The 15,822-nt window shown below is 38.8% G+C and overlaps 1 protein-coding gene across 1 annotated transcript; it reads left to right on the forward strand.

Moving 5' to 3' along the window:
* Window positions 1-168: 168 nt before the first annotated feature.
* Window positions 169-15,073, forward strand: LOC134537543 (acetyl-CoA acetyltransferase B, mitochondrial). Its single transcript, XM_063378099.1, has 10 exons — window positions 169-271; window positions 1,394-1,546; window positions 2,888-3,002; window positions 3,459-3,652; window positions 4,445-4,649; window positions 5,603-5,688; window positions 7,001-7,189; window positions 8,553-8,710; window positions 10,119-10,235; window positions 14,438-15,073. Exons 1-10 carry the CDS (start codon window positions 245-247, stop codon window positions 14,697-14,699), a joined length of 1,506 nt encoding a protein of 501 aa, XP_063234169.1. The 5' UTR covers window positions 169-244; the 3' UTR covers window positions 14,700-15,073.
* The last annotated feature ends 749 nt before the right edge of the window (window positions 15,074-15,822 follow it).

Raw genomic sequence — 15,822 nt, forward strand, 5'->3', positions numbered from 1 at the left:
TTTCAAATTTCGAACGTGGCAAAGTTCAAAGTTCATCCCGCCGTGCCGTAATATATGATGACAAATACTTGAATCAGTTTTGTTTTATTTATTAAAGTTAATTTTTATAATTATATAAATATTTTTAATAATTTAGTAAGTTCTAATTAATATTAAATTAAAATAATTCAATAATATATATTTTTTACATGTTTAAAAAGTTCGAAGATCGGAGAAAATAAATACATTACAAAAAACAACAATCATGGCGCTTTTGAGGTTAAAATATGTGGTAAGTTAAAATTTTAATTCTACAACTATATTAGTTTGAAATAAACAATGTTTACACGAATCGCAAAAATTAAAACATTATACCGGTAGGCATTTCTTATTGAAAATGAACCAGTTTTATTATGTGATGACCACACGGACAAAACTGATCTACGCGTTAAATCGCTGATTATGGCAATTTTGCTTTTTGTCAGATTTTTAACATGCGATGAACATGAACTATTGAAGAAGGGCAGGGAAGAGTGCTCCCAGTTGGCATATCCTCGACAACAGCAGAACACGTAATTGAATTGCTAAATGCCACGAATGAGAAAATTCTAATGGCGCGGCTTTTCCATAAATAAAATAATAAAATTCCGAAAATAGTGTTTTTCAGGACTACATACGTTCCTTGTTTTATTCAGCAAACAGAGTTTATAAATTCTTACTGATTTAGGAGAAATTACCATTTGTAGGTTACATTACACAGCCTGTGCATTGACACGACTGCTGCCATTTTGTGCTTTAATTGCATCGCTGATCCATACATCAAATCCCAAGCGTCAACCCTTGATAGGGATGGTTTTTTGCAGTTTGAAGGTGTGGCACACCAACTTGATAGTGTGATACCACCTAATATGATGCAAAAATTGAATCATCACGTTTGATACATATAATGACAATTCCTGTTTTACGTCAGATTACTTGCTGTCACACGTAAGAAGTCGGCACTTTGTGCCTCTATACTGCAAAAAAAAATAACCTTTCAAGAGTTGATGCTTGCATTTGGAAGTACAGTAGGAACTCATGAATTAAAAAATACTGTCACAAAATAAAAATTAAAAATACATATGTACTTAAATATAGAGAGCCACAGAATCAAGTTGTACCATGGTGATGGCCGCGTCACTGCACAGCCTACGGTAAATAGAGCTTTAGTGTTAGAAAAAACAATTTTCAGATTTTCATTTATTTACGGACGTTACAATTTTACCCTGAGCAGCACAGATTCAGTTGTTGCAGTGGTAAAACATGCTTTGGTAAAGTTTGTATTAGTTGTGCTGTATATATCAACATCTTTGATAGTTGTATCTTGTCTTGTGTTGGTCTTGCACTCTGCACTGGTGCGCAATGCACGACGCAGGTGGCCTGCAGCCGGAGGGTCCGCGGGTACTCCTCGCCGGGCGCCGGGCTCAACGAGGTGGTGGTGGTGTCTGCCGCTCGCACGCCCATGGGCTCCTTCGGCAGTGCCCTCAAGTCCTTGTCTGCTCCCAGGCTCGGGGCCATAGCCATCCAGGTGAGGCCCTGGCAGTGTGGGCGCGTACTCAGTCGTGTACTGCTCGAGAGTCTGGTTGTTTCACTTTGTCAATTCCCTCGTCGTGGGATACCCGACTGAATATACACCTACACATGTGTATTTTTTTTTATAAAAAAAGGGGGGGTGGGGGGCAGAGGGGTTGTGATTTTCAATTCCAATTCCAGATGTTTTTACTAAAGTACACTGACACGTGCGTCTAGCCATCGCCTATATATACACCCTTCTGAGCTAGAGCATATCCCCTCCACAACAGGATAATGGAACTTTCGAGAATGTTCCAGAAGTGTCACAGTGTTACAGTGTCACAAGCAAGCATTCCTGCTTCTTTAAACTTTTTTTTTCTTTCAAACTAACATATAGAAAAATAATGGGTACATTGCCACTGCACTACTTAAAAGTGAAATTTTGTACTTCAATAATCCACTTGAACTGCAAAAGGAACTATTCGCTAGTTTACTTGAATTGTAAAACTAAAAAAAAAAAAAATTCACGATTGATGATCACATACGTTACGAACATGGCAACGAAAAACCTGCGAAGATTCTTACAGTAGTCTGACTTCGTACCTTATTCGTTATTCGCACCTCCCCTCTGCCATTGAGCATCCCACTCCTGACCATCGCAATTATTCGTTACGCTCTGGCGAGCCATTGCACTACTGGCCGTAAAGAAGTTTCACTTCAAAAAATCACTGGTCTTTAACTAGCAATGAACAAGTGCGTTTGTTGTGTTGTGTGCTCATTAAGGTCAACAGTTATCTTATTATCTGTTTTATAAATATCTAAATACTTTGTACCACAATCAGTAAAACTCTTATGTAGACTACTATTAGTAATAACAGATTTGTTACTATGCTAATTATGATGAACAAAAAGTTCAATTTAATATGTGATTACTTAAATGTTAAATGTTTCACACAACTTATATTGTATGGTTTTAAATATTTTTAATGTATCTTTTAAGATGCTTTAATTGTATACAAAGAAAAATATCCAACCCAACAACAATGGGAATATACAGGATCATTGGTGGCACTGTGTTACACTTATGCAGCAAGGGTCGTGGGTTCAATCCAAAGGCCTTGGCACGGCTAAAATTTGTGAGTACTTAAGCCTCTGAGCATAGCTGTGCGACGTTAAACTCTATTAAACAAACGTTGGGTATAGCTGGCCATTTAACATGTTTTTATCTTAGCCTTTAATATTTATTTCCCATAGGCCTGAGCCTGTTTACCGTCAGTTGTATTCTTTGTTACTAGAGATTGTAGTAAGTTCATTGTGTATACTGTCCTTGGTCAGCGATGCAACTTTGTTGCTTTAGGCGGCGGTGGAGCGGGCGGGCATCCCCCACGAGGCGGTCCAGGAGGTGTACATGGGCAGCGTGTGCCAAGGGGGCCAGGGACAGGCCCCCGCCCGCCAGGCGGCCATCTTCGCAGGTGAGCACCGGGCCGCCCCCTTGCCTCGGAGCCTTGGCGGTCTCTGGGTGTGGGTCATACAACACTTTACTTGCCGTAACTCTCTTACGTCATGGTAGATCTTCATTACGTTTATTAATTGTTGTTAGTACGGTGTGAATACCTTCAAACATGCTGCAGTAGCAGATTTTCAGTTTGCTCTGTTAGTGCAGTAGAATTTTTTTTTTACAGCCTTTGACGCAACACTTTTTTTGTTTTATGCCTTTTTGCGTTGTTCAACAAACCTCTAATACTGTCGAAATTTCCTTATTTGATTTATTTTTCATAACACTTTACATTTTCCCTTATCCGCTTAAAATTAATTAGACCGGATGGTTTCTCCTTAGCAGGGAATTTTCTGAATTAGTGAGTAACTTTCTGAAACGTTGCCACAACCCCCAAGCTGCTGGAAGTGGTGTGTGGTGTGGGCGAGCGCAGGCCTGCCCACCTCGACCATCTGCACGACGGTGAACAAGGTGTGCTCGTCGGGCCTCAAGGCCATGATGCTGGCGGCCCAGGCGCTGATGTGCGGCCACCAGGAGGTGATGGTGGCCGGCGGGATGGAGTCCATGAGCAACGTGCCCTTCTACCTGGCGCGCGGCGAGACCAAGTACGGCGGCGTCACCCTGCAGGTACGCACGCTCCCTCCGTCGGACACTGGGGACTTGGACGTCCAAGCACCTAGCTGTCAAAACTGTGTGTGCTCTTAAGTTGAAAGGGTAAGATCAGTCCACTTACTTGTCCAATCTCCTTGTCAAATGGATGAGCTGCCCGTAGCAATCTTGTGATTCATGCACTAGCTTATTAGTTTTTTTTTTATTTAGGTGTTAAATAGTATATTTGTTGTTAGTTCAGGTAAATAAGACGAAGAAGAAAAAAATTTTATTATTTGTGTTAGCAGTCAGTTCAAGCCATGTTAATATTAATGTTGGACATGTGACCGAAAGGTACATTCTTTGGCAGGGATTTCAAGAGTGTTTCATCTACGATAAATCTACGGTGACGTGTAGATTTTTACAGAATGTGTGTTGAACGTTTCACACATTGTGTACTGCATATTAAGGGTTAATTGTGATGGAACCAAGAAAATGTGCAAATGTGAGCTAATACGCCAACATGTAGCTGCTTAGCAACTGTTCTTACTTGGTTCTGAAAATAAATGTGCCCTGAAATGCCCCAAATAATGAAAAAAGTATGGATGTATTTTTGTAAGTAATAATGTTTTAAAAAAATATACCTATATTAATATTATAACATTAAACCAGCTACACTTTTTTTTTTTTTTTTTTTAGTTTAGTTTAGTTTAGTTGAGTTTAGTTTTAAAAATAAAATTAAGCTAAAATTAAAACCTTAAATATTGTCTGTTGTTCTAAGCAGACTCTCTCGGTGTGCTGAACAGCCAAACACCTGTGTTCACTCGGCAGGATGGGATCGTGTTTGACGGGCTGACGGACGTGTACAACCACATCCACATGGGCAACTGCGCGGAGAGCACGGCCAAGAAGCTGGGCATCGGCCGTGACGAGCAGGACGAGTATGCCCTGGGCAGCTACAGGCGCAGTGCCGAGGCGTACCGGAGCGGAGCCATCAAGCAGGAGCTGGTACCCGTGAGAGTGCCGCAGAGGAAGGGTGAGGACGCACCCGCCTCCTGTGTCGCTCGCGACCTCTAGACGAGTGTTATATCCCGTTATTACTCCCATAAGTGGAATTGCACAGAGCATAGACACCATGTAAAATATTTCGGAGCATTTAAAACAGTCAATTGTAATCCTTTGCTAATCTTCAGCTGCAATACCATCTGTCAATAAGATCATTAACGTAACTGTCATTTCTATCATCTATCAAAAACCAATTATTTTTCCAAGTTATCTCGACTTCTTTTAGTTTTCACAAACTGCTTGATGCTACAATTTCATCCCATCTGCAATCTTCAAATATGAGCAGCACAGGTGAAAATATGCCAAAACCGAATGTTGACAGCAAATCAAAAATTCCTTTTTCTTTGTCCACTAAACTTAAAGTGAGGTGCGGATATTCAACATTTCAAGTCTTTCTAATTGTCATCACCCATGATAAAACAACACTAAGGGAATATCTACAGAAAATATTTGTGGCAGAAAAAGCAAATGCAAGGGATGTATCAAGTTTAAGTATCAGAAATAGCTCATAAAAAAAAAGACGGAAAACGAAAAATCAACATGGTGTGTAAGACTGAGCCTATAGTGTTGATTAAAAACAACTTTCAACACCACCTGTTGTTTGTACATTTCAAACCAAGAAAGAAAGAAAATTCTAATGCAGTAACTTCAAATAAAATATGCCTAAGCTCATTTCAGTTACTCTTCAAATTATTTTATATTTATTATTTAAGAGATTCATAAAAATTATTACAAAATTAAAAAATAAATCCATGAAAAGTAAACTTTGTACAAAAATAATAACTCCTTCATAAATATAAAATAAATCTTTATTTCCAAAAAATAATCATTCAACAAATTTACCCTTTGCAACTTTTGCATTTTTTCTCTCTTACCCCCTCAGATGCACTCTCGAGCTAGTTTGCTTTTGATTATTTGTCACAGGTCAGCCTGATGTGCTGGTAACAGAAGACGAGGAGTACAAACGGGTCAACTTCGACAAGTTTAAGAAATTAAACACCGTTTTTCAGGTGAAGTAATTACTGCATTTTATCATTGTGCCTGAAATAATTGAGGAAAATGTTTGCGAGTGTTAAAGCAAAGAAATATTTCAATGGTATATATTTGTATAAATTTTCCTTATGCAAAGAGGTATTAATGAATGATAACTTGAAAGTGATATTGTAGTTTTACAAAGTTTATGCAGTCAATAAGTGTATGTACTTTGGAGTTGTTTGGGGCCATGTATTTGACTGGTTAGATAATTCACCTCTGACCAAGGCAATGCAGGTTCGATGATCGAATCCTAGTGGAAAACGTGGCAGATGTTGCAGTGTGCTGTTTTTTTTTATACTTGTTTTCCCAGCAATGTATTCTGTCAGTACTCCATTCTCATATCACTCTTCGTATTTTCTGATGATCCCAATGTCCACAAGGTTTTAAGCCCTAATCCATGCAACCATCCATACATTTTATTTCCTTAACAATATTTTCAAAGTTGCTTGCTGCCCGAGTGTCCAAAATTCCTTTCATTTTTTTCTCAAACATGTTCATTGCCTACAAGTTGACGAGGTATGAACAACATAACCACAAGTTGTGCCTTATGTTGGTTTATTTTATATGAACTTGTTTCTGTTAAAGTAGAAATGGAAATTTTAAACTACTATTATAGGTAGCTAAATAATTTTTTTTTTTGCTAGTTGTAAGTTAGCTATTTTCTTCCAGAAATTTTTTGTGAAATTATAGTTTTGTCAAATCATATATTTGAATGCCTTTTCCCTCGCAGGTGGCCAGGATATCTGGCTGTGTGGCTAAAAATCTCAAATTCAGTTTGTAATCAAGTTAAGATTTCAAGACAAAATGTTTCCTTCGGAGAGCTCAGGACTGGATGCGTGTCATCCTTTTAGCTTCATGTCGCGGAAGCAGGGGCGAAGCCAGGGGGGGTTTTAGGGGTTCAAACCCCCCCCCCCCCCCTTAGCACCAAATCTTTAATTAATTTCTTATTCATCACTCAAACAAATTTCATATAAAAATTAATAAAAAATTTTACCATTACAATATTTAAATTTAAGTACAGAAAACTGCTAAAATAGCACTATTTTACACCTTAAAATGCAAATTTTTCCGGGGAGGACCCCCGGACCCCCCGCTTTAATACGGGGGGGGGGGGGGGGGACATGCTTCTTAACACCCCCCATAAACAAATCCTGGCTACGCCACTGCGCTGAAGGCAGTGGCAACTCATCGCAGAGTCATTCTGCCTGGCTTGCCACAGTCGTCCCGCAACGGCAGTCCCCCGCCAACGTTGGTCTCGTGTGAGTGTGTTCTCTGGACGCTGCGCAGAAGGAGAACGGCACGGTGACGGCAGGGAACGCCTCGACTATAAACGACGGCGGTGCAGCGTGCGTCATGATGAGCCGCCGGGCAGCGGACCGGCTGGGCGTGAAGCCCCTGGGTCGCGTCGTGGCGTTCGCGGACGCCGAGATAGACCCCATCGACTTCCCGCTCGCCCCATCGCACGCCATCAAGAAGGTATGGTTATCGAGAATGAAAATACAATTCAATTTTAGCTCCTCTGTAGATATGTATAACATTCGGTAATTAGTGACACCCATTCCTTGGTATTATGTACTTAATGAACTAAAAGTTTCCTTTGTTAGTAAACTAGCAGCAATTATTAGTGAACAGTCATTTTATAATTTGACAGTGTTATAAAATCAAACACTGAAACACTAACTAAAGAGGCCTGTATGTTCTGAAGTTGACTGCTTATATAGGCTCATGGGAATATTCAAAAAAATTTTAAATAGCAAAACAAATATTTCATTTGTTGTATTTTTTTATTGCATCTGTATTTAAAGTGCTTACACTTAGAAATTAAGAATGTTTGTGTTCAAAGTGTAGTGAAGTTATTTCATTTCCTCTTTTGTTCAGATCAATTTTTGTAAAATATAAATATGTACATCGCAGTTTCAATATATCAATGGGTCCATTATAACTACCAGAGTTTATTCAAGTGCACAGTGGATAGCAGGGCTGCTACAATCTGTTATTCTGAAATTTTTTGACAAGTGGAAAGCAAGACAAGCACACAATATGTTGTTTGCTACCACTGCTAAATAAAATCCCTAAATTTTCCAAAGCATACTTCTATTATAATTGTGTTACCTAAAAGATTTAACACAATCAATGTGAAGAAGTAAATTTAAAAATATGACTTTAAAACTATAAAAAAAAATGCCACTTATAATTCAAATTTGATATTTCAGATATTTGTATTCAAGAAAACTTGATAGTTGGATTAGATTTAGATTCAAAATAGTAACTGATGTTTGCACAGGCCTAAGACTTCAACATGCTAGGATTTTTCCAGTGTTCGTTTGAATTACGTGAGTGTTGGCTTCGACGTGTCCCACAGCCCTGCGTTGTGCCTTTGAATACATATACTGTATAGAAGTCGCGAGTGGATAGGATTTACTCTACGTTTTTCAGGAGCGTATGATGAGCTGCTTGGGAACTTCACCGCTGCAGTGCGCTGCCGTAACGCCCTGTATCGTCTTAGGTTGTTATTTACATGTTAGAGCGCAGCACTGTCGCCCGCTGTCATTCCCCTGCACCCCCCCTCCCCCCCGTCCATCATTCACTGCAGCTCAAGGTCGTTCAACGGGAAGGGGGAAGGGGTGTTTGAAGAGTTGGACACTTGTCCGCTAGGGACCACCACAAGTCGATGCCCTGGAGATGGTGGCGATTGCGGCGGTGAATTAACCAACTACCTCAAAACCGTATTAGAAATTTTAACCTGGGCTGGCGACTTCTATACAGTATATATATATTCAAAGGTTGTGCCGAGGCGAGGCGAGGCGAGGTGAGTGTTGGTTCCTGTGTGTGTGTGTAGCTGCTCCAGCAGTCAGGGGTGTCCAAGGACGAGGTGGCACTGTGGGAGGTCCACGAGGCGTTCTCCGTGGTGCCGCTGGCCACTGCCAAGCTGCTGGAGCTGGACCCGGCCAGGATGAACGTGCATGGCGGGGCCGTCAGCCTGGGACACCCCATAGGGTAACTCTCTAACGCAGGGCACGCCACTTCACGTCGCGACATTTCGTCCGACAGTAGTCGACTCCCCGCGAGCTCGCACAAATGCAGTGCGTACAGGATGAGGTGCGACACGACGCCGCAGAACTGTAGCGATCAGGCACGAGGCAGCAGGATCGAACGACTGCTCCAACTTGGTCGCCACCAGACTGTCTGATGGCTGCGCAAGGGAGAGTATAAAGAACGTGCCATCAAAGTTCAAAGACTGTTTTTCATTGTTGCTCTAATTTGAGTCAATATTCACTTGTAAAGTATTATGTTTTTTTTCTTTAGTATACTACGTTAAAACTGTAGACTATAAAGAACAAATTACTTTTGAATTGTAAGAAAATGTATATAAATGAATGCCAAAATTGCTAAACCAGAAAATTACATAGAATGAATCTTCGCCATCAGGATTTTGATGCCAGATATGATTGGCCGACCCATTCTAATGTTAAGAGGTTAGTTTTTAAATACCCAGTTAACCTCACTCATTCATATTTAGTGTTTATGTATTTATTTATTTTTTTGCGCTATAAGGACTGAAACCGGAATCGAGGACTGAGGTTCTTGATGTAAAACCAAACCGGGACTGAACTGACCAATAAAAAGAAAAAACCAGATCTTCACAGCCCTAGATGAGGCCTGTATTATTTTTCCTTTACCCTACAGCAACAGACAAAAATATGTTTGTGTTTGCCACCAGCTACAGTTGTATTACTAAAAATAACATACATGTGGACTCCAAACAGATGTATGTATGTACGTCACTCTCTAAGGTCCAGCCGTAATGTGGTGCCCAGTGTTTAAACTTTTAAACATTTAGCACTTGGAAGTTATGATTTCTGTGTGCCAACGGTAAGGAGAGAAATAGTTGTAATAATGATCTTCAGTCAACTGTGAAGCTAAAAATGAACGCAAAAGGTAATGTAAAATCATTGAATCTGTACCTGTAAGCACTATATGTTACCTTTGAAAACAAGCTACCTACCATCGTTTTTGGTGACGAAGTAAACTCAACAGGCATTTTCATTTTGTTTCAGGACTGTAAGTAGACTGATTCAAAGCTGTGATTGCATGTCTCCACGTGTGCCTAGGTACCTTTGTAATATGAAACTTAAATAGCACAATACCGGAGACTCTGACGCATTGCGAGACAGAATGCCGGCTGGCAGGGCGGATACATGAGTGACTTCTCGGAGGGGGAACGAGACTTAGTATCTAGATTCTAATAACGTAATCGAGATATTAGTTCCAGACTAAGTATTTTGATGAGGAATGTATTACGAAAAATTGCCCAAAATTATCTGTTGAAGCTTGTATCCTTCCGGGAAGGAGGGAGGGGGGACGTGTCACTGTGCTCCTTATCTGTATCCGCCTGTGTCGGCAGGATGTCGGCGACGCGCATTGTGCAGCACTTGCTGTACTCCCTCCAGCCCGGGCAGAAGGGGGTGGCGGCCGTCTGCAACGGAGGGGGCGGTGCCTCCTCCATCATCGTCGAGAAGCTGTGAGTGCTGGTGACACGTTGCCTCGGCCTGTCTTCCAACCTCCCAGCTGCCTGACTACTTTCTCGTTGCTTCACACAGTTTGTTCTCCTGTAATCAATCAATCATCAGTTGAAGTCTAGTTATTCCTCCGTTTTGAGTTTAAGATTTTTTTTAATTCAACGATTTCCCTCTTAAAAATTTTAATTTAAAGTGATTTTTTTTTTTTATAAAATGAAAGTAAGGAAAAAAGTGTGCCTTATTGTAAAATCCTTGAAAACCTTTCTGGAGCAGCATGGCAGAACCCAAAACAGGATTTAATACATGCAATCTCAACGTCTATCTTCATTTCATCAAAAGTGATGTCTGAAGTGCAGTTGAATTTCATTTTGAGGTCATTGTTGTAAACATCCAAAACTATGTTACATTCAAATATGGTTGATTACAAAAGACTGCCAGTTGATATCAGGCATTGCTTCTGTTCAAATTCAAGCAGTAAAAAAGACTGAGTAAAAAAGTAAAATAGAGTAGCTTTGAAAAAGTTGCCAAAAAGTGGCATTTTGTAGTTTTGATTTTGATCTGTAAGAATTTGATAACCATATTGGCCCTGAGATAGGCCAACCTCCTTTTCTGATTATCTTATAATTAGGAAATTTTTCAACCCTAGTTAATATGTTAAAAAAACAACTTATTCTAATATTTTTGATTTGAAATTATGCTATGAAGTGATTTAGTTTAAATATTATTATACTTATAAAATTTTGTACATCTTGTTTGCAATTTGATTAGACTGATAGACTACGCTGAACAAAATATTCGCGAATTTTTCAAGCATTCAATTTTATATTCTAACTGTTGTTCACACGGTCCTACCTTAAATATAATGAAATTTAACCCAATTAAAGAAGTTATCCAGTTTTATAAATCAAATTATTTAATCCTGTGAGAAACTGAACAGTTTTACTAATATTGTTTCTTTTATTGAGTACAGGTTGTTATTTTTTTATTGTAAATGTTAAACATTAGTGATGTACCAATGTAATTGTTTTTGTCAGTATCGGTAGATATTCCCAAGTTTATGGATTTCCAATATAATTGTTTCCAACCGATACTTGTAACCCTGATACATACGAAAATAGTATAATTTGTCTATTCAGGTGTCATTTTTTTCTATTTACCTTGTTTGTAGGTACGTGAGCATCTTTCATGCCAATTTTTCTGTAATTTAAGCTATACTTGAATGTTGTGTTTGTTAATTAGTCAAAGCATAATGTGTATTGTGCTGTTCACAAATTATATATGGTAAAATATTTTTTTTGTCATCTACCATAAATCCTTAAAGCAAATAATTCTAGTTAGATACTGACTTATTACTTAAAAATATTGATTTCATGGAAACTTGCACAGTGATTATTTACAAAAATAAAAGTCTTGTATTGGTTATAGGATCGGTTAAAGAAATGTATTGGTAATTGGTTCGGTATTGGTTTTTATTCATATCACTCATCAGTCATCACTATTAAACATTGTTCCTTTGCAAGAAAGGCTCACGTTGCTTCTGTATATCAATGTTACTTTTTTTTATTCTTTGAGGTTGCCCACACTACATTTTGAGATTGCTGAAATCTAGGCCTATTTTCAGAGCAATATGTTATATCCTTTTTTTATGTAATGATACACATATTTCATTATGAAAAGGCTGATTTTGTGTGCGCGTAGGCATAGTTTGTGGCATACCTATATATTAGTGGATGTTATTATATGTTGTAATGTTCTTAGTTAAAATTTTTTTGTCATTTGGGGACTCAGATAATTTTATTCACTGTAATAACTGTATTTTCTACATATATTTTTTTAATAAAGATTTTACAGCAAACATTGAATTGAATGAATGTAACTAAGATATACCTTTGTGTGGCAGATACTGTATTTACCCGAATGTAATTTGCCATCTATACTAATATATATATATATATATATATATATATATATATATATAATTGTAAAATTATAAAATAATATTTTTTTTTATTAAGTTTGTGCCAAAGAAAAATGTAACCCATGAATATATGATGTACTTCAATTTGAATAACATATGTGTCTGTAAAAGTCAATCAGGGTGTCTACATTCTGGAAAGTCAGGGAATTTACATCAAAACCTGGAAAAGTTATGGAAATTCCTTAATGATAGTAATTTGAGGGGGAAATGTCATGCTCCGGTATGCCATCACCCATACTTTAAACACATTTGTTTTTCAGAAGGTGTTTTAGTGTACAGTCATACACACTGTAAAATGGTGTATGTAAGGTTCTGTTTGAACTAGTACAGCATGCTACATGCATTTCGCAGCAAAACAAATTGACTTTATAACAGCATAGTCACATCAGCTGTGGCGAGAGCCTCAATATCCATGGCAAGCAACGGCTTCAAACAAAAACTTGGCTCTTAAGGAACATGTGAAGCAGCAAGGAAATTAATTTCAGTGAAACCCCATTACAAGAATTCTGCAGGGCTCAACGAATTTCAACTTTATGTGAATGACAAATTTTGCTAACAGGGTAAAATAATATTGAGAATAAAGTTTGAAAACCAAATGAGAGAAACTCATTAAACTGAGAAAGATTTATAAAGGGGAATTTCATTACAGGGTTTTACGGTATTACGTATGTACTGGAATGAGTGAGGGAGCAACACACTAAATAAAAGGAGAAAAAAAAAACTTGACTATGAGAGGATGTGAGCACTAGACAGTAGAGGAAAAATGTTTAGAAAAGAAGCACATTGTTTTTTAATTGCAAAATAATAATTCCAAATTTATCAAAATTTTTAACCATCCCTAAAAATTGATATTTTGATGGTAGTGAAAGAACTATTTTTTTCCTACATTGAAAATTCTTTGTAGTGGTAGAGTAAGCTAATGTGATGACTAATCACAACGCATGAAAAATAAATTCGCGGGGGGGACTGAAGGGGGATAATATTGAGTGCTCTCTCACTACTCTCTGGCAAGTATTAGTGAAGCAATGCTATAGTCCTGCACTTTATATTATTTTGGATACAAGAAAGATTTTTCTATTAGAAAATTCAACTAAAAAAATGTGAAAATTGATTTTAAGTGTTTTCAACAAGAGTTTTTTTTATTGCATGCATTTAAGTGTAAAATCATTCATTAACAGTTCGTAGTTCCAACATTGTGTAATGCACTAACCCCCAAACTTTAGTTTCATTTCTTTATATGCATATAACTGCAAATGGAAATGTGTACTGTCATTCCACACTGTCATATTTATATGAAAGAAGATGAACGAACCAAGTTTAGTGCTTGAAAAGATGGAAACTGCATTATCAACCGAAACGTCAGTGAACACATCGCAACCCACGACGCTATGACCCCCAAGCCAAGCTGTGATGAAGCAAGTTCAGTTCCCTATGAGATGCCAGTTCTCGTAACCCTGACGTAGACTCCACACCACTCACTCATCAAAATATTCAATCTACTTAATCACTTTCCCATAGGGCCAAAACTTTCTGGTTTGTACAGACAAAATTAGGTATTAATTCAAACAAAACAATCTTAAAAAAGTGATCACTTTTAATGCCCTGAAGGTCACAAATTTTTCATTCACTGTTCAGCTGCACACGATAGACCAACGTAAGCTAAACATGGAAAAAATCAATTAGAGAAATAAAATGTTTACGTAGATTATTTCTCATCATCTAACCGAGTAGAACAAGCTGTTATAATTTTAAAATAGTGAACAACCATTCAGGAGGAGCAGACTTAGAATCCCAAGCCAACCTTTCAGAGTTAAATATTCCAGGGATTCAAAAAAAAAGTAGGGATAAGGGGAGCACGTGACCTTGAAGTTAATCCAGAACTAGCTTGCTTCCTCTACTTGTGTGCTTTTTCATCGCAGTACACTCATTTTAACACACTTCCAGAAATGGTAGGGGGGGAAAAAAAAACACATAAAAAAAGAAACATTTAAGCATTATGTATAAGTGTTACTATATAAGTACTCCTCGATATTCTTTCAGCGTCCTCCACCTTCATCTGAAAATACGATACTCATACACTTGCACACTTGTAACCCCAGGTTTGGGGATGCGCGAGACTACTGATGAAACGTGGGAACGTGCCCACTCGAAGGTCCTCAGCTAGGGCCTTCAGCAGGCGATGTCGGGCATCGAGAAGGTGACGGCACGCGGCCCGGGTGTGCGCAGGGCGGCGGGGCGAGGCGACGGGCCGCCCACCCTCACGCTCTACACCAAGCACCCGTGCCCGCTGTGCGACGACCTCAAGCGGCAGCTGCAGCCGTTCAGGCACAGGGTGCGTCTGGAGGAGGTGGACATCGAGGCCCCGGGGAACGAGCGCTGGCTCCGGCTGTACCGCCACCAGATACCGGTGCTCTTCCTGCAGGGGCGGTACCTGTGCAAGCACAGACTGGACCCTGCGGTGCTCCTCAGAGCTCTGGAGGACCGCTGAGTACGCTCCTGGGCACCAGGCGAATATAACCTCACCGTCATGTGAAGAGAGTCGATACTTAACTATCGAGATTTTTGGAACTAAAACCAAAATAAAACTCCATAAGTTTAGATTTATTGTAGATAATAGCAAAATTGGAAATACTGAAAAAGCAATTTTTTTCATGAAACAGTGTTTTGGTGTTCATATTGTAAGCTTTCTGGCCAGAACAGTAAGCCTTCAGTTTTTTATTGATGGGTTGCAACATGGAATGCTGAAACTTTGGGCACATCTTTTTCACTGACCATTTTCGACCCAGGAGCCAAGAAGAGCTTAATTGCCTTTTCGTGATTGTAAATCCTTGCTTCAGTTCTGCAATACATATATTTCATGCGTGTCTTGTTTTTTTCCATGCTGGTTGATGAATGGCATCAGTTATCTTGGTTGCACGCCATCAGGCTAAACAACCGGTAGCTGCATTGAGTGACTGGTATTTGGATATCGGAGCTCGCCTTACTGAAAATGTGATGGTTATCGCTCTGAATGTGATAGTGATCTCTCGAGGAGACAATACTCTGTAACTTGGAATTTAATAGTAACATTTAATGGAAATTATAGATTATAATATTATAAACACAGATTTTTTTTTTCCAGATGTGCAAAGCTTTGTGCCCAGTCTAGAGTAATCATTTTAAGTCAGTTTCTAGAGGTACCTCAGATATTGTTTCCATTTCTTAATAACTATTGAAAAATGTTCACTGGAGTGGAACTGCTGATGCTAGTGTTAACAGGCATGGCAAGCGGGACACTGAAGAACAACTTCTCCTGAAAAAAAAAAAAATGGTTGGAGGGTTGAAAGAATTTGGCCACCACGGAGGAACGATAAAGACAAGTGTACAATAATGGACTAATGGTCGTCAGTTGCGACATTGTTGTGCCCGTGAAGACCTGGGAGCTAGGGCGAGTTCACAGAACAAAGAACGTACCACCAAGATATTTCCTTACTTATCTTTCCTCCCTGCTTGAAATGGAAGATAATAGCTTTAAATGAAAAAATTTCCTAAACTAATGGAATAAATTGACTTCAACTGATACAATACCATAAATGATGTAACGTTATGCACTGAATATTCATGTTGGTTTT

Source organism: Bacillus rossius, chromosome 12 (genome assembly GCF_032445375.1).
Source record: "Bacillus rossius redtenbacheri isolate Brsri chromosome 12, Brsri_v3, whole genome shotgun sequence".
Classification (NCBI taxonomy): domain Eukaryota; kingdom Metazoa; phylum Arthropoda; class Insecta; order Phasmatodea; family Bacillidae; genus Bacillus; species Bacillus rossius.

What these genes read in the sequence shown, in the direction of transcription:
- LOC134537543 (XM_063378099.1), top strand. Translation starts at nt 245, where the DNA reads ATGGCGCTTTTGAGGTTAAAATATGTG. An exon ending in AGCCTGGGACACCCCATAGG is followed by an intron (nt 8,711 to 10,118) that starts GTAACTCTCTAA and finishes CTGTGTCGGCAG; the next exon opens with GATGTCGGCGACGCGCATTG. An exon ending in TCCATCATCGTCGAGAAGCT is followed by an intron (nt 10,236 to 14,437) that starts GTGAGTGCTGGT and finishes GGGTGTGCGCAG; the next exon opens with GGCGGCGGGGCGAGGCGACG.